Raw genomic sequence first — 25596 nt, 5'->3', positions numbered from 1 at the left:
TATTCAGTGACTCCCAGGTTTTATGTGATGTAGTCGGACATAATCATTGTTGCCCTAATAGCCTTGTTCTCATGATATTATGTATCATTATTTAACAACTTATTTCTTTTCTTATTCCTTTGTATCTGACTAATGTTCATGTAAGTACCGCACCAGTTAAGAGGTCCAAATGATTGTTGTTCAACTTAACCAAGACAAGAAATAACCACGGACTTCTTGGGCTTCTGTCTGCTAGGCTTGTAGTGTGAGAGATGGATCACTCCCCCTCTCTCTGTTCTGTAGAACAGTGGGACTCAAGTGGGACCTTGTGTTACTGATGATTTATTTGGTATTGCAAATTTTATTTGTCATTCAAAGCAATATATTTTCATGCATTCAAATATCTGGGTATTTTACTGGAAAGATCCAGGTGAGGTACCTTGCTCAAAGCTACAGTACAAGAGTGGTGTGTCACCTGGATTCGAACCCACAACCTTCACGTTACAAGTCCACATTGCTGCCCTGCTACAGTACCTTGTGCTGAGTCAGTATGCCACTTTGGAGGGTATTAAAAAGTAATTGTGCATTTTAAATAAATAAAGAATGCACAAAAAGGGGATTTATGATTTTAATTGAAAAGCACGTCTAATGCCAATTTAACATCCAGTTTAGTATTTGTCTGGTATTTTCTATTAAAGACCGAATGGAAAGTTAGAAGAACATTATGAAGAGGATTCTTTCTGTAATTAAAATATAAATGGCTTAGTCCTCAGATGTCAAAGCTGCCTTTTCTAGCAAAATAAGTAGCTTAGTCATGGATGTGCTCAGGTATGCACATTGTTTTGCTCGGCAAAAACATTAGAGCAAGCGCAGGCAACACACGGCATACAGTCAAACATGGGTTTGCTGTGTGTAATTATGCAATTAACATTTCTTTCTTTATACCAGATGAGAAAGTTGTATGTTTTGCTTGTAAAACAGCAGTGAAGTTGCCAAATATATGTGTATGCATATACTGTATGTGGGATTAGAAAGGAAACTTCTTTCAGGTTTGAGAACTACACTGAGCCATTTTACTCAAATATCCTAAAGCTTGTCATTATTTGTGATCTCAGTTCTATTCTATATTAGAACTATATTAATTATTGACTACAATACTAAAGGGAAATTCTGAGTGTTCTACAGTACTATTGGATAGACTCAGCAGAAAAAAAATCTGTTAAACTAGTGAACAGTAACATAATTACTGTGGGAGCGAGAGAATTTTGTTAAATCCTGGTTCAAGATGGTTTCACAGAGGCAGTTGGCAATAAAACCCTTATTTTTCTCAACCTCCTGACGTGTGCCATTAAAATATTTCTGGATGAAGAAGCTTAATGATCCAGGATTCATTTTGAAGTTGTTTCACTCAAATGTCAATACGGTAAAATATGGTCTAGTAATTATCATGCCAATGGATCTTGCAGCTTTTCACAAGACAGTGCTCACCTGGCATGCGGAGAAGTATCAGTGTACTCTCAGCAAAAGCATTCATTCTCTTCAACCACTTTCTGCATCTTAAAAAGCACAGCCTTCTCCCCTTTTCAGAAACAGATTATGCTAACATCCCTAGCTGTCTTCAGTAATGCTGCAAGCGCACATCTGGAAGAGAAGAAAAGCTATCCACTCCACTGGTGCAAGACCAGGCACATTTAAAACGCCAGTTTAACCTGTGGTGCAGAAAAACAACTTATTGTCTTGTTAACGTAATGCATTTGCAGAAGCTCCCAACAGCGAGCAGCATTGAACACTGTAGGCTAATTGAGTTAGGTTAGTAAATCTGCCTCCCCTGTTGTTCATGAATCTTTTAATAGGTGCTGTATCTGCCATGCGTATCAAGCTTGCCGCAGTTCTCCGTATGGACTCATACTGAAGAACAGTACCTTGTTTTAGCATTAACCAGCACAGCAGACTGTGTGTATCAGTCAATAATTCAGGATGTGATAACCACAAAAATATTTATTCTGGGACATACTATAAACAAGCTGCAGCAATCTGTTTGTAACAGAATAGTAGCCTCTGTTCAGAGCAGTTTTAACAGCACCTTCTTTGTTTGACAGAGCTGTAAATGTCGGGTTTACCATCTAACACGCAAGTTGCAGTGATTTCTTTTTCTCCACAAAGATTACAGTGTCTCAGAGACCCTGTGAAATAATCTGCAGAGTAGGGTGATGAGCGAGGGTTTTGAGTTTATCTTTTTTAACATTAACTTTTTAAATACAGTGACCTGGAAGATTACCAATAATTGGTCACGTAATTGAGAAAAGGTCTGTCTTTACTGTAATTAATTTGCCTCACTTGTTACATTTAAAGTCTAATACTGAATTTGTAACTAAATTTATCACTTTTCAGCTTTAGTTCAGTCAATTTTAATTGCATGAGTAATGCATTTCACTTTTTTTACATTAAAACACCTTCTTCTGTTCTGGGGTGAATGCATATTCATAGTTTGAGCTGTGAAGGTGAGAAGAGGCTGTTTCGATACTGTACGTGTGCCTGTGCTGATCCCTTGCGCTACAAGGGAACAGTCTCAGACATCCTGGGTTTATGGATCATTCTGAGAAGTGCGTTCCAGTAGGTCACTCGGAAGGATACGCCTTGATCGGCCCACAGCTGCCTGACTCCAGCAGCAGGTCGGCAGGACGAGGAGGCAGGGGCCAGTCTCCTCGGACAAGTCCTGGAAAAGACTTTAATCTGAACCACAGGCTAGACATCTTTGACTTGCTGAGAGGATCCAGCTCAGTCAAGTGTGAGAGGAATTGAGGTTCCTCATTGTTGCTTGTGGATTTGCATGCTGTATAGATTTTTTACGTATGTTTGTTTGTTTGTTTGGGTTTTTTTGCAGTTTTTTTCCCACTTCCAGGATGTACTGTATTGTGCTGATAATGCAGTGCCAGTCTAACTGCTGTCTGTTGTTACAGAGAGTGTGAGCTAACTGCAGTGATTTGTTTACCCCTCAGACCTGCTCAATGGGGCCCAGGAGACCTGCGAACTCCCTCCTATGGACGGCTTCCCTCATTGTGAGGGCAAGTTGAAGGTACGTAGTTAAAAAACAGGACCAACAAAAAAAAGAAAAGGCCAGCAGGCTGAGGCTCATCTGTGCCGAGGGCAGACTGTGTTTATATATCGATCAGGCCACACTCTAGTCTGCAGCTCTCTCGTTTTAAATTAGCGGGTGCTTAGGTTCATTCACAAAGATAAAGGTCTAAAAACAATTTGGCCAAACGCTGATCGATACAGGTACTAAGAAAATAAAAGTAACACAAAGCATGTGTTCAAAGCATAATGGGCAATTTCATATCAATTCAACATTTTTGTCATTTGTTTTGTTCTTTAAACAATAATTATTTTTGTAACATGGTAAAAAAGTTACTTTCCCTTTAGTCATATTTCAGGTTTTCCTGGTTTGGGCGGTATTTATGAACCGGTTGCTGTTTTAGTTACGCTGGTACTTCCCGAGTTGTGTTTGCATTTTGAGCACTTTGGCCAGTGTTGATGATAATTACAGTTTCAGGCGCAGCCTAAACAATACAGTCCACCTCTTTAAATGACCACTGCAGACATTCTTCTTCACAGACCAGCCATTTCCCTGGCATTGCAAACTTCAAAGTAGAAAAAATTACAAGTGCAGTCCTGTGCTGTTTCTCCACTGTTACCAGCTTGACTAGAGCTCAGAGCTGTTTTAAAGTCACTGTCTTTGTTCTGGAACTGTGAAGATCTCATTCACAATTCTGTATTGTACAGTGCGCCCGGGGGACTGGACAAATTATTTCCATTTGTACTTTCACATGCTAAAACCTCTAGTTGTTGAGGCTGTATATTTTAAAGAGATTCTTAAGCTGGAAGGATGGGGAATAGGGCCATCTAAATATAATACAATACAGTGCCGTGACACACTTATTTCTAACAGGAGCAGAAAATCCTGGAGCTATCAAGAGATCTTCAGCTGTTTTGTAACCTGTAAGAATTCAAATCCCAAAGTAGACAGGTTTTCTTTTTTCTCCATTTTCTGAAGAGAGATCCTTCTCCTAAAGAGAAGTTTCTTTGGCTTGTATTTCGGTTTGTTGTGTCCAGATCCCCTCTGTTTAGTTCTGAGGAAAGTTAGTAAGCTGTGTGATGCAGATAAGCAATTGCACAAATAGTTATTTGCATACTGTTGATCAACTTGGGACAGATTTTACAATGCACTAAAATCATTCATGAGTTATTTTTTACTGTTGTGAAAGTGTAATGGTGAATCATTTTCTTATTAATATTATTTATATTTGTATTTGCGTAGCAGGCAAATGCCTTAACCCAGGGCAGCTTACAGCATACAGAGAGCTTGTAGTATGTGCAAGTACAACTAAACCCAAAAAATTATAAAGTAATGATTTCCTGGCAGGACAAAGTTAAATAGAACTAAGCTGTAACAGTTTAAATACAAAGCGGTGATGTAGGAACTTTGTATTTATTGTGTTCACAGTAGAAAAGAGCAATTGGCAAATGATCATTTAAGAGTTTTAAGAGTTACTGAAGGATGTAGCCGATGATCGCTGGTGCTATCTAAACAAAAGAGCCTTGAACAGGGTGCCGAAGGGTGTTCAGGGCGGTCAGCAGCTCCGATTACTGTAGGTAGGTCATTCCACTGCTGAGGGGAGTTTGTGGAGAAAGAACAGGCTGTGGGATTGCGAGAATAGAGAGCCGGACGCCTAGTGGAAGAGCAGGAGCACAGAGAGCAAGATGAGCTTGGGAGGGTCCTTAAGACTAGCAGGAGAAAGCCGCCGAAACAGCAGCTGGCACGAACAAGATGCTCTCCACCACAGGGAGCCGGCGGAGAGAACAGAGGGAACAGAGGGATGTAAAGCAGCACAAGAAATTGGAGGAGGACAAAGGCGGAGCAGGAGTCTGGATGGGTTAGATAGACAAATAGCGTTGGAAGGGAGGTTCTCCAAGTGGGAGATATACTAGTCTTTGCCGGAGAGTACCAGGGCCTGCACTAGGAGTTATGTGCAAGAGCTGGTGAGGAAGGAGTGGATTCAGTGAATACTGCTCAGGATGAAGTGTCTGGAAAACTCTGGAGAAATTGTGTGCTGGGGAGAGAGAGCTCCAGAGTGGCACTGGGCTGCTTGACAGAGGATGGGACAGGGTGGTGGAGTCGAGAGATAGAGAAGGAGGAGAGATAGAAAAGCAGTTTGGGTCTTAGAGTGCATGCGGGAGATGGCTGAGAGAAAGCTGATGTACTGTATGGCAGGGGACATGGGTGTGAGACAGAGGAGAGGAGATGAAGATTTCAGCATCATCAGCCTAGAAAATAAATAAAAATCTCTCTGAGGAGATAGAAGGTACCAGGGAGAGGCTGTGGAGAGAGAAGAACATAGGACCCAGGAAATAGTCCTGAAGGACACCAGGGGACAGAGCATCAGTAGCAGAGATCAAGTCTTACTAGGAGTTATTGTCGGAGTGATCAGTGAAGCTTGAGAAGAATCCTGGTGTGCTCAGTGCCAGGACTCCCAAGCTGAGTGAGTGTTGATAGGACAACAGAGGGATCCACAGTGTCAGAGATGGAGGAGAAAGGGAAATGATGAGGGATTGAGACAGAAGAAAGGAAGGCAGCACTATCTGACAGCGAAGGAGCATCTTAAAACATTAAAACCCTTTCTGGTCACATCTCCTTTTAATAGATGTTGCGCAACCCAAGTGTTTCCTGATAAAGTCTGTTTTTGTCTTCAGCTGACTGTCAGATGGAGGGGTGTAAATACAAGTGATGTGTCGGGAGCACGTGACACAAAAATTGCTGAATTTGTGTTTTTTATTTTGCTTACAAATCTGGAGGGAAAAAAATCCAGAATGCCAGGACATTGATTTGACTTTCACTTCTGTACACTTCTATATTATATACACCGCAGTGCGAGATCATGGAAAAAATTATAGCTTTTTATACTGTTAAGTACTCCTGGGCATACTTGAGTTAAATGCCAATCCATAGTACATCATCATTAAAAAAAGCATTCTATTTTAAAGATGAGTTTTTTTCTGGCTTTGTTTTTCTTGCTTCCAAAATGTGTTTTTTTTTCTGATTAGCTTTGGCAAGAGTTGAAGGTAGTTGCTCATAATTAATGGATGTGCTTTGTCCATGATGCAGTGGATGAAGGATATGTGGCGGTCGGACCCTTGCTACGCCAGCTATGGTGTGGATGGTTCCCTGTGCTCCTTCTTCATTTACCTCAGTGAGGTGAGTGAAGCCCACCATCTCTGTTGTCTGTCCAAAAATGAGCACGGAGGCCGCGATTAATCAAAGTGTTTACTTCACCGTCACGTGCATTATTCATATGTTGCGACATGAAATGCGTGAAGTCTGTCAATTCCATCGCATACGTAAATGAAAAAATACGACGTTAATATTAATCTTCAGACACCCGTTTAGCTGCATGTACAGGGAGTGGAACGGTGCCATTAAGAAAACCGCGGGCCGCAAGTGTGAGCGTAAGCTCGTGTTTTTCTCTGAAAGCATCCAGACCTGGTACCTAAAGTACATAAATGCAAAATCCATCATTACCAGCTTGTGAATTTGAAACATTTCCTCCAGCCACAGAAAGGAAGCAGGAAAAAAAAAATCTTCAGTTGTGGTTCAGTTTGCTTGTGCACTCCCTCTGGAAGTGTCGTGTCACTGTACATATATTTTCATTTCTGAGTTTCTCATGCAGCTCTATATATCATTCATATTTGTTGAACATGCCATTGACCCCAGGCAGGAACTGGGTTAACAAGCTGAACGTACTTAATCTCCTGATTAATGCCCAGGAGCAAAGGCTGAATGCGTAAAATGAGTGAATAGTTGCACAAGATGAAGTGTTAATAACTAGGATTTATGAGTTGTGTGTTAGCTGCCAAAGACAAGTTGAAAACGCCACTTCGGAGAGAAATGTGTTACAGTGGGCAAAAGCTGACCCATGAGGATGTGGCCAGTGTGACCAATGAAATGACAGATGAAACGTGTTCACACCTTTGTTCTTTGTATTTGTATTTAGAATGAAAACAATTAGTACTCGGAAAGGGAGGTCCTCCTGCCTGCAGAGGAAGGGTCTGGTTTAAAAACCCCGAACAGTCCTTGGAATTAAGAATTCATTTTTGCAAAGTTGTGCATTGCTGTAGCTTTTCTGTAGCTTATCGTCTGGTATGATAGAAAGAAAATATTGTACCCTCCCAAGCGACATTGCATTTCATGTTTTTTTTTGCTGATTCAACTTTAAATAAAAATCTCCAATAAGATATTTTCTGTTTTCAGAGGACGTTTTAGGTGAGCTAGTTTCTGTAAAGCAGGTGCAGATCTTGCTCCAGTGAAACTCTGTTGGTCTGTCTTGCTGCCAGGTTGAAAACTGGTGTCCCCGCCTCCCTTGGAGAGCCAGGAACCCCAGTGAAGAGGCTGACAGGAAAGGGCAGGTGAGACGCCTTTGTGTTTGTGCTGAAGTACCAGCAGCCTACTTCGAATGGGCAGTAGACAGCACATCACTGATTCCAGCCTCTCCCCTTGGCTGAAGCGGCACTGATTGCATACCAAGAGCAATACAGGCCTGAGATGGACCTGCCATTCAGGGAAATTGTTAGCTGTCAGAGGGCTGTATATGTCAGCGTGTGAAATTGCACTTTCCACAGAAAGAGCAGACGGCTCTTAGTGCCCCTTTTTTTATGGTCTGCTTTTCAAGCGTCTTTCACAATGGTAAATCCCTTGGGTTTGGAAGGCAAATCGTAAAATTTAAACCTTAATTAAAGCGGCTCCCAGTCAACAATGTCAGACAATGGTTGATGTTTTCTGAAACGGATATCACTGCCTCTCCCAGGGCTGGTGTAATTAGTGCTGTAGAAAGGTGCTGCTGACTGATGTCAGATGGAGTGCCAGCATCTGCCACCTGAGCTTCCTGACATACTATCGCTCTGCTTTGTATGAGTCCTCTGCTCTGTAGATATGAATAATGCAATAAATATGAATGTGTGTGTGTGTATCTTCCCCTGAATTTCTGGGCAATGACTTAATTCTTTTAGGGAGTTTTTCCTAGTATAAAATTTCAAAGACACTGTGTGAGACAATTCATGCTATTGATGTCTGTAGGTGTCAGACAATTAGCAATGATTTTCTATCATCAGGAAGGATGGGGATTTGATATTTGTGCATTCTTTTCCAATTATTTTGATGTTAATGAGTGCTTGCATTAGTCCTTCCCAATGAAAGCATGGTAATAGCTCTTGGAATGATTACCATATGAAAAACCGCTCATTTCAGAGCTGGCACCTGTAATTTGTTTTAGTAATGTCTAATATTCATAAGACTGCAGGGACCGGGGCTTTCTGTGAGTAAAGTCTCCAGAGGAACATGTGGCAGGACGGGGCTCTTGTGCTCTCCCCCGCAGACTGAAATCCGCACGGATTTCGAAGAGCTCTACAGAGTGATGTCCCGACGGGAGGAGTTTCGCTGGATGATGCTGAGGATAAAGCGGATGGCGGAGCCGTGGGTGGGAGCCATCAAGTCCCTGGCGGAGAAGCAGAACCTGGAGAAGCGGAAACGCAAAAAGGTTTGGCGTCCGCTGTCTGAATGACATCATCATCATCATCATCATCATCAGATCGACAGCTTTGATAACTGAGAGGAACTGGATTCTGAAGACATTTTCTAGATCCTGGTTAAAATGCCAGATCTGCTCAGGAGAGAGGCAGGGTGGGGCATGGTGGCCTCGCAATGCTGGGGCCAGTTGGGGTTCAGATCCAGACCCGGGGCGCTTGGGGGTGCATGTTGAGTTAATAAGACCAGCCGCAGGGTGACAAGCTAAAGCAGGACTGAGATATTAATAGGCAAACACATGGAGTGAGACGCTTAGATCCTGAAACTGTCACCAAGAATATGGACACTGCTTGAAGTAATCTGTATTTTTATACGCTGCATCAATGTCTCAGAATAATTCATGGAAGAAATGAATATACCATTGGTTTGAACTACTCTTTGCTATCTGTGCCTGTTGCTGGTAGGAAAGAAGCCAAAACTGACACTTTTTCCTTTTTAAAGTAGAAAAGCCTTTCGTGATGTCCCAGCTGGAAAAGCAGTTGCTCCCGTCTCGCTCGAAGTTAGCTTTCATGTTGCTGCAGTAGACTCTCTCTTCGCCACACTTCAGTGCCCTGCGGGTAGGGCATGGATAAGGGCAGGAAGCCGGTGCTTTCGGATTCATGGCTTATGCTACCTTTGTCCTTGGGGAACGAATGCCTTCTAATAACTCAGAAAGATGATAAAATAGTTACAGCAATTTCTGTCACAGGTTCACTTTCAAGAGCGTGTGAATGTGTGTACTATATGTATCTGTGTGTTTAATTTTCTTCCAGATACTGGTCCATCTTGGCCTCCTGACAAAGGAATCAGGATTCAAAATTGCAGAGAATGCCTTCAGCGGAGGCCCCCTGGGCGAGCTGGTGCAGTGGAGTGACTTAATTACGACTCTGTATCTTCTGGGCCATGACATCAGGATTTCAGCCTCACTAGCTGAACTCAAAGAGTAAGAATATCGTTTCCACTTAATCCTCTGCACACACTAACTACAGAAGTCATTAAAGTGACAGTAGGGATAGAGGAATAAATCTGAAGGTTTAAATAAATAAAAGAGTAGGCCCCATTTTTATTAAGTTGCTTAATGTAGCATTTCCATGTCACACAGTCAAACACAGAGCTGAACAATTGCTTGACACTGCAGGGTTTTATCTTTTTTCAGGAAAAAAGGTTTGTTCAGTGTTAGTCTGCACAGGTCCTTTATTTTGCTTTTCTTTCCAAAGCCTGGATTAATGACAGGCCTCTTGGGAGCAGAGCAGAGCCACAAATTAAATATCAAGACAGTGGTGTAAGATGATGTGCTGGAAAACCCGTCATGCTCCTGACATCCTGTCTGTGTGTGAACTGCTCTGGTTCTGCAGCCTGCAGTCACAGATGGCACTGATGTGAGTGAGTGCTCTCTACCCAAACTGCACTCACCTGGTACACCAACAGAAGCCAGTTTTTACAGTCAGTGCATCAACAACTTGATTTTCACAGCAAAAAAAAGCCTGGTTCCAACCCTTGACGTCACAGATGCATCTTTGTGTTATAGTTGGGATGAGGTGATTTTAAGCTTCATCTGCATCTTTATTCTGTCTACAGAATGGATTCAAATAATTGGCTGTTGCCTGTTTAAATAAATGAGTAATATCCAACAGCTCCAAATTATTATTTTGTATGTGAGCTGCAAGGTTCTTACATACCTTTTACATAGATAGTTTTAGGGGTTTTGTTTGCACCCAGTACTTTATAAAACAACTGTAAAGTGAAAGCTTTTCGAAACATGTCTTGGTTGGACTGGCTTTAATCTCTCCTAAAGAAAATGAAAGCAGAAACATCCAGTCTGTGAGTCGGTAACTTGCAGTAGCTTTACACCACCATGCTTCCCTTTTCTGTAACATGAAAATGCAAAAAGGCTTTTAGCTTTGTGGATCTGCAGAGGGGAACAAACAATTTTAAGAATGAGAACAAAGTGAATCCAGAAGTTTTTGGTTGGTGATATGTGATGAATTAGCTACTGCTGCTTTCCCCATTGGCTGTGCTAGGACGTTTACCTTGCTATGTTGAACCTTTAAAGGTTTTTAAATGACAAGATTTGGTTTCTTCCCATACAAACGAAGCTGAGTTTGTATGAGCTCAGTCAGAGATTTTCTAGTAGTCGATGCTCATAACATGAATAGATTTTAATTAATGTCTAAGACATCCAGGATGTTTGCATTATAAATGTGTGACTCACATCACCATGTTTTGTGCAGAAACCCCCCTTAATTGGTCAGTTTCTGCAAATTGCCACAGTAAAACTGAACCAAGCAAAGAGCAGAAGTCAATGAATTTTGCTGTGACAGGGTATCCTGTTGTTTTGGTGCCAAGGTACTGGTTTGATTTTACTCCAAGAACTATCCTGTTTCCTTCTTGGATGTCTGTGTCGTTTTCTTTCCACACCCTGTATATTTGAAAAGGCAAGGACAAAGAAGTTCTTAATGAGACTGTGCTTCACAAAAATGTTCTCAGAATCTCATGCTTTTCAGACAGGTATGCTTTAGGAATAATTACTTCCTTGTGAAAGAGAATACTTATGTGTTATTACTGTATATCCACAAGGATGTATCTCAAAAGGCTTTTGCATCTAAAGAGATGTTCAGTAGCAGTCATATTGTGACCTTACTTCCTATATTCATACATTATGCAAAGCCTGTTTTTTTACAGTTCTGTGCCATTCAAGTTTGTTTTCTTCCTGCACTTATGTATCTTCAGCTGTGCAATTTTCTTAGAAAAATACAAACCTACTGTTCAGGTTGAAAGCAGTGTCCTAGATGTCACCAGTTGAGGTCTGAGCTCTGTCACTGGGATTCTGCTGCTCAATGCAGTGGCCAGGCTCTGCTCGGCTCAGGTGGACTCATGTCAGACAAGGCACCCTTGCATCACTGTGAGCATGCGGAGTGGTGTTTGTGAGAACTGCATTTCTCCTCCAGTGGTGACTCTCCTGTAGTCACTGCAGAGCTTATGGCATGAAGCAGGTGGCTTGGACAGTGCAAAGGTCTGGGGAAAGTGTGCATGTTCTTTATCACCTCTCAGCTGGCGCAAACATTTTAATAGCAAAGCTTAAAATATTGCACAGAAGTTACTTTTGCTCACTTGCAAGAATGGATTAATATCCCTGATAACTTACATGTCTGAAAATGGAAAGAAATCCATTGTCAGTGTAATAGAGAGCAAGGAGTAGATTTTATTGGTGTACAAAAGCTGAGGCCTCTTTTTGGGAAAGGCAGAATGAGTAACAGTGTGAAGTCTCTCAGCCTTGAAGACTTAATGTTTCTTACCTTCCCTGCATGCACATGCAGATTTGTCCTTCGAGTCATCATTTCGTTTGCTTCCTTGTGCTCTTTTTCATGAGCATCTTGTGTTGTTCCCACTCCAGGATAATGAGGAAGGTGGTTGGCAACAAGTCTGGCTGTCCAACCCAAGGAGATAAAGTGGTGGAGCTGATTTACATCGACATCGTGGGGCTGACTCAGTTCAAGAAGACACTCGGACCATCCTGGGTGCACTACCAGTACGTTTCCAGCTTGTTTCTTTAAGAGTTGTGGAGTATAAATCAGGCTGCCGTGAGTGAAAGCCACAGCCCTGCTGCTGAAATGAATATCTGCGTGGTTGTTTCACAAAGTCTTTGAGTTCCAGGAGAACTTTGTCTGAAGTGTTTTTGATTATTTTATCCTTCAAGGTACCCCTCTTGGCGTTTCTTTTATCCTGCACCTCTTCTGTAGATTTGTAGAGACTTTTCAGTACTCCCTCTTCTCCTTTGTGTTTTGTAGTTGTTATTCTGCCTAGGTATGACATGTTTCATTACTGTGCCATCAACACCCAAATTTATTTTTGCATAACACCTGACTTCACCCAAGCACTGTCTGACTTGCCAAACTGCTTAGACGGTGCTATCAGTTGGGTGCATCACATTCTTTTACACCTGAATTCTTAACAAGACAAGAAGATGTGCTGATTGTCCTTATTAAGCCCGCAATAGTGTCAAGGCTTTGTTTATATTGATGGTGCTGGAAGCAGTCCGTGTGCTCAGGTCAGGAGTCTGGGTGTCACCTGTGTATTTGCATTTCAAGCTCATGTTCTGTGTGTTACAAAGATATCTTTTTTCAGCTTTGAATGTCGCTTCTGTCCATTCAGGTGTCCAGCCCTGATGTGCAAAATGCTAATGCATGCTTTTATCTGTTCCAGTCTTGATTATTGTAATGCAGTGCTCGCTGTTGTGTCTAAACATGTTCTAAAGTTGTGGCAGTTTCCAAAATAAGCTTCCTGAATCTTAATAAAACCAAAGTGCGTGAGCGGTGATCTCCTGTCTTAGTCTCCCTGAGGCTTTTGGGAAAAAAATCTGAATGCTGCTCACCTTCAAGGACTTGAGTGGTGTGTCTACTGAGTGTACCCGTGAACTGCTGATCTCCCCACACTGCATGCCGTTTGAGATCAGAAACTGGCACATCTAGATATTACTTTACAAAATGTTTGTAAATTGAGTGAAACAACATCTGAGACTGATGTATGATGAACTGGTATTGGAATTAAAATGGCAGTCTTTGTTAATGCAGTGATCCCCTTACAATCCTGTTGTTGCAGGCCTCCAGACATCATTATGACTCTTGGCATCTGGTTTAAGAGAAATCGGTGGCCTGTTTCTCATTGTTATTTCATTTTCCTGAAACGTCAGTGGATGTATTCAATTTCTAACTATTGTGCATATGGTAGTTTATTTAGCTGCAAGATGTCAACAGCAGATTTATTACATTTTATTCAACCTCCACTGTCAAATATGTCCTCAGGTATTGCCTTAGGATTGTAGTATAATTGTTGTTTTTCTAGCTGTGCTAAAGACTTATTTTTAAAAAATGAATTTCTGGAATTTACTTTGAAGCTTAAAAAGCCATCTATGAAAATGTCATATTTATTTTGGAATCCATGGTAAAGCCCGTTACAAACAGAACAGAATTCTTTCATGAAATTAATGAAAGAAAAGAAGCATTGTTCATTCTGATCAATTTTTGTGCCTGAAGTTGGCTTTTCACATCGCCTTGGGTTCATGTTTCTACATGTTGGTAGACTGCGGATGAAATGATTTGAGACAATAAGGGTTTCATTCCCTGTCTAATGTGCCATGTGGAATGTTGAATGCATTATTCTGAGAATCAAAGCTGTCAGCTATGTTAGTCATTTTAAATATAATGAGACCAGCTGCAGTACTGCTCACTTCCCGTATTCTGAGATAGAAATCATATCCTCTAAACAAACATTGCCCCGAGGCCTTAATATACCTATTGAGAAATAAATAGAATGATGTCATATATTGATCTGACATTGTGAGTTGCAAAAGTACCCTTCCAGTGTCTGGCTGTGTGTTCACATGACCTTCAGATCATCTTAATTATGGAAGGTCAACTTAATTTTTAAATTACTCTGAATCAATGTTATACAGCTTTTACCAAGCAGCTGAGTAATAAAATGTAAATGATTAGATTACATGAAACCATTTCCTGGCAATACTGCTTTAGGTAAAAAGTTGGGACCGAAATATAGGATTAAAAATGCAGACAGGAAAGCAGGCTCAAATTTCCAATTGTTTTACACATGTACTGTACCATTACAAGAGCTTGTTTGACTTGTCATTACAAGTACATTGCCCATGCATGCCCAGCATTTTGTCTGAACGGGTTCGTGCAGTACTAAGGCTTAATGTGCCTGCCTTTCTTCTGAATCCACATTTCTCCGATTCTAATTATACTGAAGTGGAATTTCATCTAAATAAAATACAATTTTGTCATACAACAGAAAAACCAAGTGTGTGTTTTCCGCACTGCAACCATACACAGCGAATTCAGAATTGTTGTATGACGGAGATCTACCAGTTTTGGAGCACGTCTGGTTCGATCTGATTTGACATGCACTGAAAATTACTTTGAGCAATATTAAACAGTTAATCCTCTGTGTAGCCAGATGCAAATTACATTGTACCAAAGCCTATGAATACTTCATAGACACTTATGAACCTCTGATACTACCCCCAGAACGTTACAGTTCTTAAATACTGGGTGTTTGCCCTGTCATTTATAGGAGGTGTTGACATTGAATGCAAATTATTAACAACTCATCATTACTACAGGAACTTTGACACTCGATAGATGACATTTTCCGATGACAGGTGAAAAGGGATCCTGGATCCTGTTTTTCAGGATCTTTTAAGAACCAAAGGAGCTAAGAACAAAAAGAGCTTTTGTCTCGGTTTTCTGACATCATCCATGATAGGTTTTTGTTCACGCTAGTTTTGGCAGCATAATAATCATGCAGCACACAGGAACAGGGTATATAACTGATATATATGATAAAACAGAGGACTCTAACCTTTGCTGATTGTCAAGTAATCATTGACCAGGAATTATTAATGTCTAAAAATTAGTAAAGGAAGAGTAGTTCACTTTCTCCAGCATAGGGATGGGCTTGGCAGGTTCCTGTCCTTTCTGTGGTAAACCAGCTGATTTTTAAATGGATTTTTTCACTGTTTTTCTGATACCAGTAAATGTCTTGTTGCTAGAGTCCATAGCAGATCAACCCTTTTACTCTTGGGCGGAGAGCCACAGTTACAAATTTGAAACTAAAAAAAATGCATCAAATAAAATCGATACACTGGCTTGAGTCAAAGCTTCTTGACATCAGTACCCTAAAACTGACTCAGACGTGCTGTAGACTTTCTCTAGAAAATGAAACGATGAGCACCCTCTCCTGGAATTTGAAAGCATTTTTTCTCTGTTTCTATTTTGTTTTGTTTTTCCCCAGAGTGATGATTTTTTTTCCAGTATGTGATACAGCAAGCCCTGAGAGTAACTTGCCTAATGCACAATATCTGACTGTTTTTGTTGTTGTTGTCATCTTGGGTTTTCTGTGGTTTAGGTGCATGCTCCGGGTGTTGGATTCCTTTGGCACCGAACCCGAGTTCAACCATGCGCACTACGCCCAGTCCAAGGGACATAAAACCCCCTGGGGGAAGTGGAACCTCAACCCCCAGCAGTTCAACACCATGTTCCGTGAGTTCATCTTTGCTACTCATGTGTCTGTAAGAGAGGTACTGCAGCCCTATGAAAATAATCTCTGGTTTGACATTTATTTTTCAGTCATGGAGCAGACAAAATACCCAAAGTCTCAGTTTCAGTGACCTACAAACACTGGTGGGTTGTAGTACCTTCATGGTTTGGATCATGTCAGTACCTCCTTTGTCTTTCAAAACAATTTGACGATGAAGTCCGGTGACTCACAGGTCCTAGCATTTGCAGGCCAGTAGGATCTCTGGATTATCATTCACCGTATTCTGGGTAATAACTTTCAGGGCTGTAGAGACTCCTAGAATCCACTTGAATAATCAAAATCTGCTGCCTGATTGTAAAAATAAAAGACACTGCAGTGACAAAACAAGAGAAAAATGCAGAGTAATGGTTTGTAACAATTGCTCTTGATCAGTTTTTTCCGATAGAAAAGCATTTGACATCATGTGATTCTGTTTTTCTTTTTCTTTACAGAACGTATTGATATTTTTTTTAATTAAGATTTCATGCTATGGTTCTTCCCAGTTGGTGTAATCTTGCTTTGGTGTAGCTGCTACTGACTTCCCCATTCATGAATTCACATGCTGCCTGGGGGGAAATGAGCAGGGAAAAGTGCCTCAGTTTCTCTTACGGTCTGTCCTTTGTGAATTTAAGAGGTGCTCAGGAATTAATTGTTCACAAACCACCCGTCATGGTCAGGAATCATTGTATTTGTTTGGTTTGTACAGTACTTGGTCTGAGTGTTAGGGAATAGAGGATCTTGATGTTTATTAGCATGTTTTACAGACATCGTTAACTTAATTACAGAGGAAAACAAATAACGCTTGTCTACTATTTGTTACCATTTTAATTGTTAATTAATGATTGGTAATTGCTTCCCTGCATCATGTAGAGGTGGTTATAAAGGAGACAACCAAGCGGACTTCTGAGAATATTCTTTCAGGGAACCATTCTCTGTGCATCGACATTCCTTTAGTTACTAGAATCCTAAACAGGTTTGCATATACTGTATGTGCGAAGGTGCTGTCAGGGGCAGAAGTGCTCATATGAATGGTAATGTGATTTCAGGCTGTAATAGTTGCTTCAGGGCACAGTTAAAGCCGATATGGCTGTCAGATGCAATGTCAGTGACTGCATCTTTTATCACGTCGGCTGGTTGTTTTCTTCACACCGTTAGGGGAAAAGGACATGGAAATGATCATTTCCATCATTATCCTCCGGACCATCATCTAACAAGGTGACAACGTTTGGTACAGAGAAAACCCAGTACAAGCACAGCATCTATGCAGGCCAGAAAGTTACAAGATTTCTGAATTTATGGGTCTATACATATGCCAGATACCATGATGTAATTGATGAAACCCCGTTGATGAACAGTTCGAAACAGTCATGAAAAGCTCTTTTGTTTTCACTCAAGTGAATTTCCATTGAGGAAAAAGTAACAATGAACTTTAGATGTGCAACCACAGAACAGAAGAGAAGGAGAGGTTCAGGACTAGACAACACTGCGGGCGCTGTCGAGGGCTTGTGGATTGTGTGCTTCATAGAATTACTATCAAAGCGCTGGTGCAGATGTGACAGAGCTTTTATTACAGGCGGCCTGCATAATTGTGAGAGCATCTAGCAATCTCTGTGGAGCATGTGCAGCATAATCTTTTAGCAAGGTGGCAGTTTCATTAGCTCCCTGAGGAACCCTCTGCACACTTCAGTCACAAACTGGGGTCGCTGTCTTCTGACAGTCACTCATATCCCTGGAGGTTACTAGGCCCTGGTCTGTCACCTCAGTCTCAGGGCTGTTGACTCCTTCAACACAGCACCTGGCTTCGCTATCAGTGTCTCTGTTTTGACTGACTCAGTCTGCTTAGTTTTTTTATCCATATGCTATTCAGAAATGGAAGAAAGAAAGGTGCCTGAAATCAGGAGATTTGCATGGTGTTATGGTTACAGTTGAATGGAAGAATTTCACTGAACCAGCAGTGGAAAAGAGATTTTCCATACTGAGCTTCTTTGCCTAAAGTAACACTCTTCAGTACCTTTCCATACTCTTCATTAAAAAACAGACTTGCAGGGGTCCAGTTTCACTAAATCTTGGCATCTTGAGGTTTAAATTAAAGCCAACTTCACCTCTGTTGAAGCACTTAGTCTATGGTAATTAACATTGCTTAATGCGCTATAAGGAACAGAACAGTGATCATTACATGTGACCACGAGTAAGATTTTCCTCCCCTGTCTTCCAATAACTATATTGAACACTGCAATTCTTAAGTCTGGTGTTTATACCTGGCTGCTTTTGGTCTTGAAAAAGCACAACCAGCTGCTTCTATTTCAGCGTCAGTGTGTGAGAGATGGCACCACTGTACTGTATGTCAGAGCTCTCCGGTTTGCAGCAGCAAATTAAAAGCTGCATGTCCCCCAGGTTTGTAGCACAGGGCTTGGGGGTACTGGCTTGAGGTTGTCTTTTTCCCTCTTCCGTCCCGGCAGATCTGTGAAGGGCAGCGATTAGCATGCTGCCCAGGGTGTGTATCATCTTGTCAGCACAGGCCCTCTGGGCTTCCTTTTAATTGTGGAGCCACTGATTGTTTCACTTTGTTTCCATACACACGATCTCCTCCACAGGACCAAGTGGAAATATTGAATTAAAATGTTAAAAAAAAACATCACTGAGAGAAGTGGTAGAAGTGGTATTTTCTGTGAAGGTGTTAATGAGCTTTTAAATTATATCTTTTGCATGATTGCTTATAGATAAACGTTTGGGTAAGTAAGCACTCCTGCTTATAACTTCTCTGCTTAATTGTTTGATTTCAAAATGCTATACATGCAGCGCATTTAAACAGGATGGGATGGGTTTTGTCAAGGTGAGAATCTCCCCCATGTTATTTGAAACATATGTCTTACTTTGCTCACTTTGCTCATGTCTGCTGCGGTGTCCAGTCTTCATGAGATACAGCAAGGCATCTTATGATGTATTTGAAACCAAATTTTCTAGGAACTTTCCAGAGCTTGGTGATGTTAACACAACAGTTAAATGATTTGATATAATAAAGCCACTGTAGATGGAAGTAAAGGTTAATTCCATGCTGAAAAGAGCAGAAAAAAAAACACAGAGTGTCTTTTCTCTTTTCAGCATGGAATAAACCTTTACTTGTTCCTTTGCAGTCTACGCATGCTGACGCAGCAGCCTACTTGAACCACTATAGATGTCATTCCTCAGCGCTACGGTGTTGAAATCTGACGTCAAGCACAATTTTTTTTATTTGGATCCTGTGTCCCTGTGGAATTCAGCTTGAGTTCTTTCCAGTTTGTACTCATACGAATTTACCATCCTGCGTCTGATGATATGAAGTATAACTTTACTTACATGGTTAATCAAGATGATTGTTCTGTAGTTCCTCTGTTTAGGACTTTTCCTGTTCTTTCACAAATGGTCCCATATATTGAAGTTTTAAAGTCAGTGAGCTTTAACCCATTCACCCATGTTGATGAAAAGTTTACCAAGCTTCCTCAGGTGTTCAGTGATCTGCCCTGCTTCTACAGTTCCGGGAAATTCTTTAGGGTTGTGGTCCTCAACAGGTACCTGATTTCTGGTGCAGTATGACTGTGAGCAATTCAGAGGTGAGGACTGGCAATATGTCATTGGCACGGACATCACTGAGGTCTAGAGCTGAAGCTGACATTGTTGTTCCAGCTATGTGTAAGACCTCCATCTCTCCTGGACTCAGTCTTCTCAGTGCGTGCTCGCAAACAGCTTTTCTAAACATCTGGAGACACTTACAGGCAACACTGCTCCGTCTTTCGGGCAGCTCTCTTTCAATCATGTTGTATATAATTTCAAAACACACTGTCTGATCATGAGCTTCCCTGGGTTCTCCGTGTTGTCTGCATGTGTTCTTCTTGGGTTTCAGAATTCATCTGCTTTTGACGAGTTGGAGGTTATTTTGAGTTTCTTTTCTCACCTCACTGTGGATCTCAGACAGGCTTGTCTTCTCGTGGCCTTCTGTAGCTTGGTCTGTATCTCTTTGTGTGGCTGTGTTTCTTGCCAGGGTATTCTGCAGGTTCTGTGCCTGCTGCCACTGTGGTTCTCTCTGCTACCTGGTAGTTCTGTGGTCAGCTCAGGATGTGACGAGCATGGGTGTTGATGAACTATATCTTTGTCTGACCAGAATAAACCTAGACCAGTTTATTTATATTTTGAAACTCTGTGTTGGCAAAGCCAACACTCTTGGCAGTATTCTACCAGCCTAGTGCCATTCTCCTGTCTCAAGTATTTTGTCAGCTTGTTGTCAGGCTACACATTTTACATTTTATAATTCCTTTTTGATGATTTGTTTTTGATGCCTTATAATGTGTGCTTGGTCAGACGTTTTTCATTTTAAACCAATTTTAATCATAAACGGAGCGTATTTTTTCCTTCTTTCAGAATGAAGGACAGTTCCTTTGTTCTGTTGTTTTGCTTCTGTGTGATGTGAAGAAGTGATAGGAGCTGAGACTATCTGTGCCATGGGAAAGGGTTCTGTTGATCTAGAAGACTGGTGAACTTGGTGAGATGAGCAGTATGTATTATTTAGAACAGAATTGCATTTAAATGGCTTGAGTACACATGTGGGGCACGTGCTGTTAATGAGAATAGAGAAAGAGTCTTGTGTTCCATTTTAATTAAACTCAAATGTAATTCAGCCTTGTACTTTGATTAAACATTCCTGGTCCTTACTCACAGAAAAGATTATTGGTCTTGTTTTGTGGTTGTAGGAAATATCTCATGTGCTTCTAAAGCTTTAACTTAGAATATACTGTGAGTATTTACTTATTGACCTTTTATTTGGTGTCTCCTTCAGGTAAAAACAGCTCTTCACAAAGAAATGCCTTCAAATTGAAACCAGTGTTTAGATCTGTCAGGTTTGCAATTGTAGTATACGGATTTGTTAGGGATAATTATATGTAAACACTGAAGCACTGAAAAAAGGAGTTTAAAAACATTACTTTCAACATTTTTGAGTAGCTGTAAAATAACTTCAGCTTGAGTTTAGCAACCTTAAATTGCGCAGCTCATCGATTAAAAAGTGCCAGATTAGATCATGGATAATTATCATCAAAATTCAGACATCTATGTCGAACAGTCTTATCTTCTAACATTAACAAATAAGGCTTTTACAGTAAAAAATAAAATAAATGGCAGGAATCTAATTTTTCTTTGGTTTGACACAGGTAGTGCCAGACCAAAGTCATCCCTCTCCCCAACTCTCTAGCCCGAAATTAAGGCCTTGTCAGACCCCACTGAGTGTGAGACCATTCACACATAAGTGTATCGATATTTTTTTCCAAAATTAATTCAAATAAATTTTTTTTATTTTCCGAATTCCGAATTTTTATTTTACCGTTAAGCACTGCTGGCAACTACTGTAGATCCACACTCCATGCACACTGAGGTTTACAGAACATACTGTAAATGAGTCACTGACTGACCATTTTGAAACATGGTTGAAGCTTAGTTGGAGCATACTGTATGACCCCTGCTGATGTGCAGCGACAGGGTGGTGTAGGGCACAGCTCAGCCTCTCGGGGATTGAGTGCAGCCTTGTCTGAACTTAAACCGGGATCGATCGATCCAGACTTCACAAAAAAAGAAAACAAAACGCTGTCTCCCGCCTCTGTCACTTAATCTACTCTGGACAGTCTGGCAGATGTGAAAAAGGGTAATTGAATACAGCCAAGCAGAGAAACCATCTCTTCAGGCTTTGCAGTGATGAGTCCAGAAGAGACTCTGAAGTACAGTACAATGTTCTGTTCATCCAACAGAAAAATATCTTTCCTAAGCTTAACAGATGGGGACTCTTTTAAAAGAATAATTGAGATTTTCCCCTTCATCTTCCATAGTAAATTTAATATGCTTTGATTTGCTGTACAAAGTATGCAGGATCTGTTCAAATTAACCGTTTGTCATGTGTTGAACAGGAGGTCAGAGCCAGAATTAAGTCTCCTTTCACTGCTGGAGGCTTATTAGTTTTTTCTTTCTTTAACCACATTGCTAATATTCCTAAGGAAGAAATAAAAGTTTATTTCCCCTTAGATCACTGTAGAGAAATGAAGAGAGCCAGTTTGTGTAGCTTGTGCGTTTGCCACCTCTGAAGAAAAAGCGAATAAATTCTGATGCCAAGAGGGTATAACAGCAACAGACAATGCAGAGGGGTAGGCTCAGAGAGGCAATCTTAATCCCAGTTAATAATAACATTAATCATCGGCATATGGACGTTTTTCTCAGGGATATTTGTTCTATTTTTAACTTAAAATTATGTATATGTAATAGCTGACAAAAAACTAATAATGGTTTGTACCTCAGAACTCCAAATACTATTGCGTTTTGTGAATTCACTTCAGTTTCCTTTATCCCCAGAACACTTTGTGGAAGAGCTACATATTTCCTGTTTTTACTTTCACTGTGCAGTATGTTAATATTTTTAGTAAAATGTTCGAGTCCAAACTCCAGTCCGAAGGCGCCGCTGTCTGGAATTGAATCCAGGACATGAGCTGTGAGGAGACAGCACTGACTGCTGCTGGCCTCCTGTTTGTATTGCTTTTTAATATGTTTGCTGTGACTGTATGTTTTGTAGCTGTAATCCTATATCAACATTACTGGTTTTTTTCAGCTGTCGTAGAGTAACTCTTTTGAAAGTTGTTTTCCATTTTGCAGGGTTGCTTCAGTATCTGAAAATTGCTGTTTTCTGTAGATCCTTAGCAGTGAGGGAAATGGATAGATTAGATACTTTATTGATCCCGTGAGTGAAATTGCGGTGCTTGTTGTTTTGCGAGTGTGCATGTGTGTTTTTATATTCGTGGGAGAGATGCTTCTGAAGGGTTTCTAATTTTGGGATTGTTTTCAGATCCAAGGGACTTGCGTTGTTAGAAGGCAGGTTGCAGAGTGCCATGGATGAAACTAGAGGTGTGAAAAAAGGCAACTGAAATCAAAAATGAGAAAATCAGAACGTGAGGCTGCAGCAGGTTACACTTTTCAGTGAGTTGGAATCATTATAATGGTTCATTCTCAGGAAGATATTAGTCATGCAAAACAGCAATTTCTATGTATGTTTTTAGAAGATGTACTTTTATGTGTTATATTAACAGTTTTTTAACTAGCACTAACTCTGCCATCTGTTGCTCCAGACCTCTTAACTGACAGAATCTGAGAGTTTAAGATCATTAAACGTTATTGTAACCATTCACACTTCGGTTTGAGTTTTACTTCTTTTAGAAGTGAATGTAATGGGTTTACAAACACTTTAGGGAAATTGTTAAAAATTCATTGATCTTTCCTGACTGTGCCATTAAAATTAATTTTGTAGCCCTAGGCTTTTAAAGCACGAGCCAGCAGCAAAGTGAGCACTGTGGCCTTTCATGTTTGAAATTAATGCAGGGATGCAGGGATATCACCAGAAATTAAAACGCATTAATATGTGAGATAATTATTGTTTACTCAACAGGTGTTGTTACTTAAGTATCATAGGGCAACTTTGAACTGGGATGAGACTCATCTGAAATTGTTATTATTTTTTTTAATTTTGTACTAATTTTGAGACCATTTCATAAACCAAAGTACTGTACATGCTCAGAGGCACCCCAGTAATATTTTCATGTTGATTCACCAACATCATTCAGACAATTGGAGCCTTCATCGGTGCTCATTGTTTTATACACCTTGCTCAAGCAAGTAAGCTGGAGTCTTGATCGCATCTAGGATTACTGCTCTTTTTCCTGCTGGCGGAAATGTCACCTTGTTGGCCTGCTCCCCTGTTGTCTCAAGAGAATGTGCTGTTGGGCTCCAGTCATTAACACTTCGCCCTGATCACACACACTCTTAGCCAAGAGACGTTGAAGAGCTCTTCAGACTGACCGTGGGGAGGGGAAGACCAGGTTGTGTTGAAGGGCTTGTGGTTCGCCCTCCTCACATGACCTCTCGCGGGTCTTTCATGTTGCCTGTTCACTCAGTAGTTTATCATCAGCCATCAGCTCTTAGCTTGCCATCCTCCTTCAAAACCAGTATAGGGAAGCACACCCGTTTGCCATTTTATTTATTATCCACAAGTATTGTTATTCACAATTGTGTGTGAGCTGTTATTTTTTGCATTAGCGTTTGGGTATTACCTGATGTGGATCCACGGATTCCCCTGTCTGTCCCACCGCTGTGTGTGGGTTCTATACCCTGACTGACCTCAGGCATAAACGGAGTCTCACCTGTCCATCCAGAGGAGCTCAGGGTGTTTAAACTGGCATTCAAGATGCAGCTGTCACTCTCTGTCTTTGTCTGTAACACATGCTGTAACTCGGCTTCGCTTGGTTTTAAAGAACCGATAAGAGCGAATTCCCTGACAAAACTGCAGTTTGGGTTACTTTTGTTGTATGATTTTTCTAAAATATTTTTTTTCTTCTGCAAGAGAAGACAATAGTTTTGCTCTTTATGTTGGCATATGCCTAATTTTTATAATTGGTGAGACCCCCACCCGGACATATTGCTAGGCAGTTTAGTCACGAGTCTGTGCATTTTATTTAAGTGCCTTTTTCCCCACAAAGACCGGAAGATAACTTTTCTATTTTCTGTGCTTTTTAGAAAACTCTTAGGCTGGTGAGAGCTGATTTGGGCTTTATTGTGGCCCAGTGCATCAGTTCTTTACCTGTGGAATCAGGTGTCTCTGTCCCTCATTGTTTTTATAACTGTACTGCCACGCTGGCAGAAGAAAGAAAAAACTCAGTGACTTATCAGATCCCTTCTTAATGACGACAGCAGCTAAGGAATAAACAAGCACTGATGAATTTAATTAAGTCCGTTTTTTTAGTGAAGGGGCATCCCTCTTCTTTTAGAGAAAAAAGTAGTGCAAATGATACTTCAGAGTAAGTGGCTTTATTTGCTTTTGCAGCCTCATCAGTGCTATTATGTATATTCTTTGGTTTGTTTACTTTAACGACGTGATGGAACTTCATACATTAGCATATGTTTCAGGCAGTGTTTGTATGAGTTTTATGTAATGTCCTAGTCTAAGAACAGCAAGTGCAAGTGAGCTGTTGTAACATTGCACACTCTCAAATTCAAACACATGAAATGAACCTATTCTTAGGTACATGTAAGTACAGTAACAAACCCAAATGTAGAGTATTTTATTAAGTCCATAGTATTTTGAAGCTTCAAAGCCTTTCAGTCAGCCCTTTCAGCATTTTTATTGCTGTTCAGTAAATGGGAAGATAATCCAGATGCTACTGTAACTGCACATTCCAGATTTTTTTTTTTACATCGTCCTGCTTGAAGCCTCAAGAACTTTTATGTGCTGTATAACCTAGAGTACCTTTATAGCGGATTCTGCTCCTGATTGGTGTTGTTTAGCCTGAAAAAACATATAACCTGTTCCACTTGCAGCAAGTCTCATTTTGTGTTCCAGTGAGCAGGGGCAGGGTCCTCACTTGCCAATTTTGGACATTATAGAGTTGTTTTTTTTTATCTGGAGAGGCTTCTGCCGAAGGGGATTATACAGTACCTTGTTTGTTATAATTCGGTGGAAAGTCTTGTTGTACTGGTGATTGCATTTAAATCTGTCAGAGCTGTTTATCGTTTATGTTTGAAAATCTCTCCTTTCCCTGCACCCTCCTGTGCACATATGCTCATCTTTGACAGCTTTTTTCGTGCACCCTGTTTCGAACTCGGATTTAGACAAGTGATAGATGGAACAATCCAGATGGGAGCCCGGGATAATTTTGCACGGGAGAGACTTTTTTTTTTATGGATGTCAAACTCATAATGCTGCTAAAATAGCAGCTGGGTACGAAAAAGCTTTCAACCCATAAAAAATAAGCTTGATTTAGATAGAGTGGCATTGGGTGCCGGCACCTTTAAGACATCATAATTCCTGTTGATCTCCCAGAATAAAATTTCGGGTTGCCAGTCAAGAGCTAAAA

At 40.7% G+C, this 25596-nt stretch overlaps 1 protein-coding gene across 2 annotated transcripts in view; it reads left to right on the top strand.

Annotated features, from left to right (window-relative positions):
• Nucleotides 1-25596, top strand: part of mgat5 (alpha-1,6-mannosylglycoprotein 6-beta-N-acetylglucosaminyltransferase) — a 102856-nt gene that overhangs the window by 51084 nt on the left and 26176 nt on the right. For both annotated transcript variants that reach the window (XM_069196825.1, XM_069196824.1), the window contains exons 4-10: nt 2979-3055; nt 6143-6232; nt 7369-7440; nt 8406-8567; nt 9367-9536; nt 11988-12122; nt 15515-15648. In XM_069196825.1, the coding sequence (XP_069052926.1) occupies nt 2979-3055; nt 6143-6232; nt 7369-7440; nt 8406-8567; nt 9367-9536; nt 11988-12122; nt 15515-15648 (840 nt within the window). The remainder of the gene's footprint in view (nt 1-2978; nt 3056-6142; nt 6233-7368; nt 7441-8405; nt 8568-9366; nt 9537-11987; nt 12123-15514; nt 15649-25596) is intronic.

Source organism: Lepisosteus oculatus, chromosome 12, assembly GCF_040954835.1.
Source record: "Lepisosteus oculatus isolate fLepOcu1 chromosome 12, fLepOcu1.hap2, whole genome shotgun sequence".
Classification (NCBI taxonomy): Eukaryota; Metazoa; Chordata; class Actinopteri; order Semionotiformes; family Lepisosteidae; genus Lepisosteus; species Lepisosteus oculatus.
This window is presented reverse-complemented; position numbering and strand designations above follow the sequence as displayed.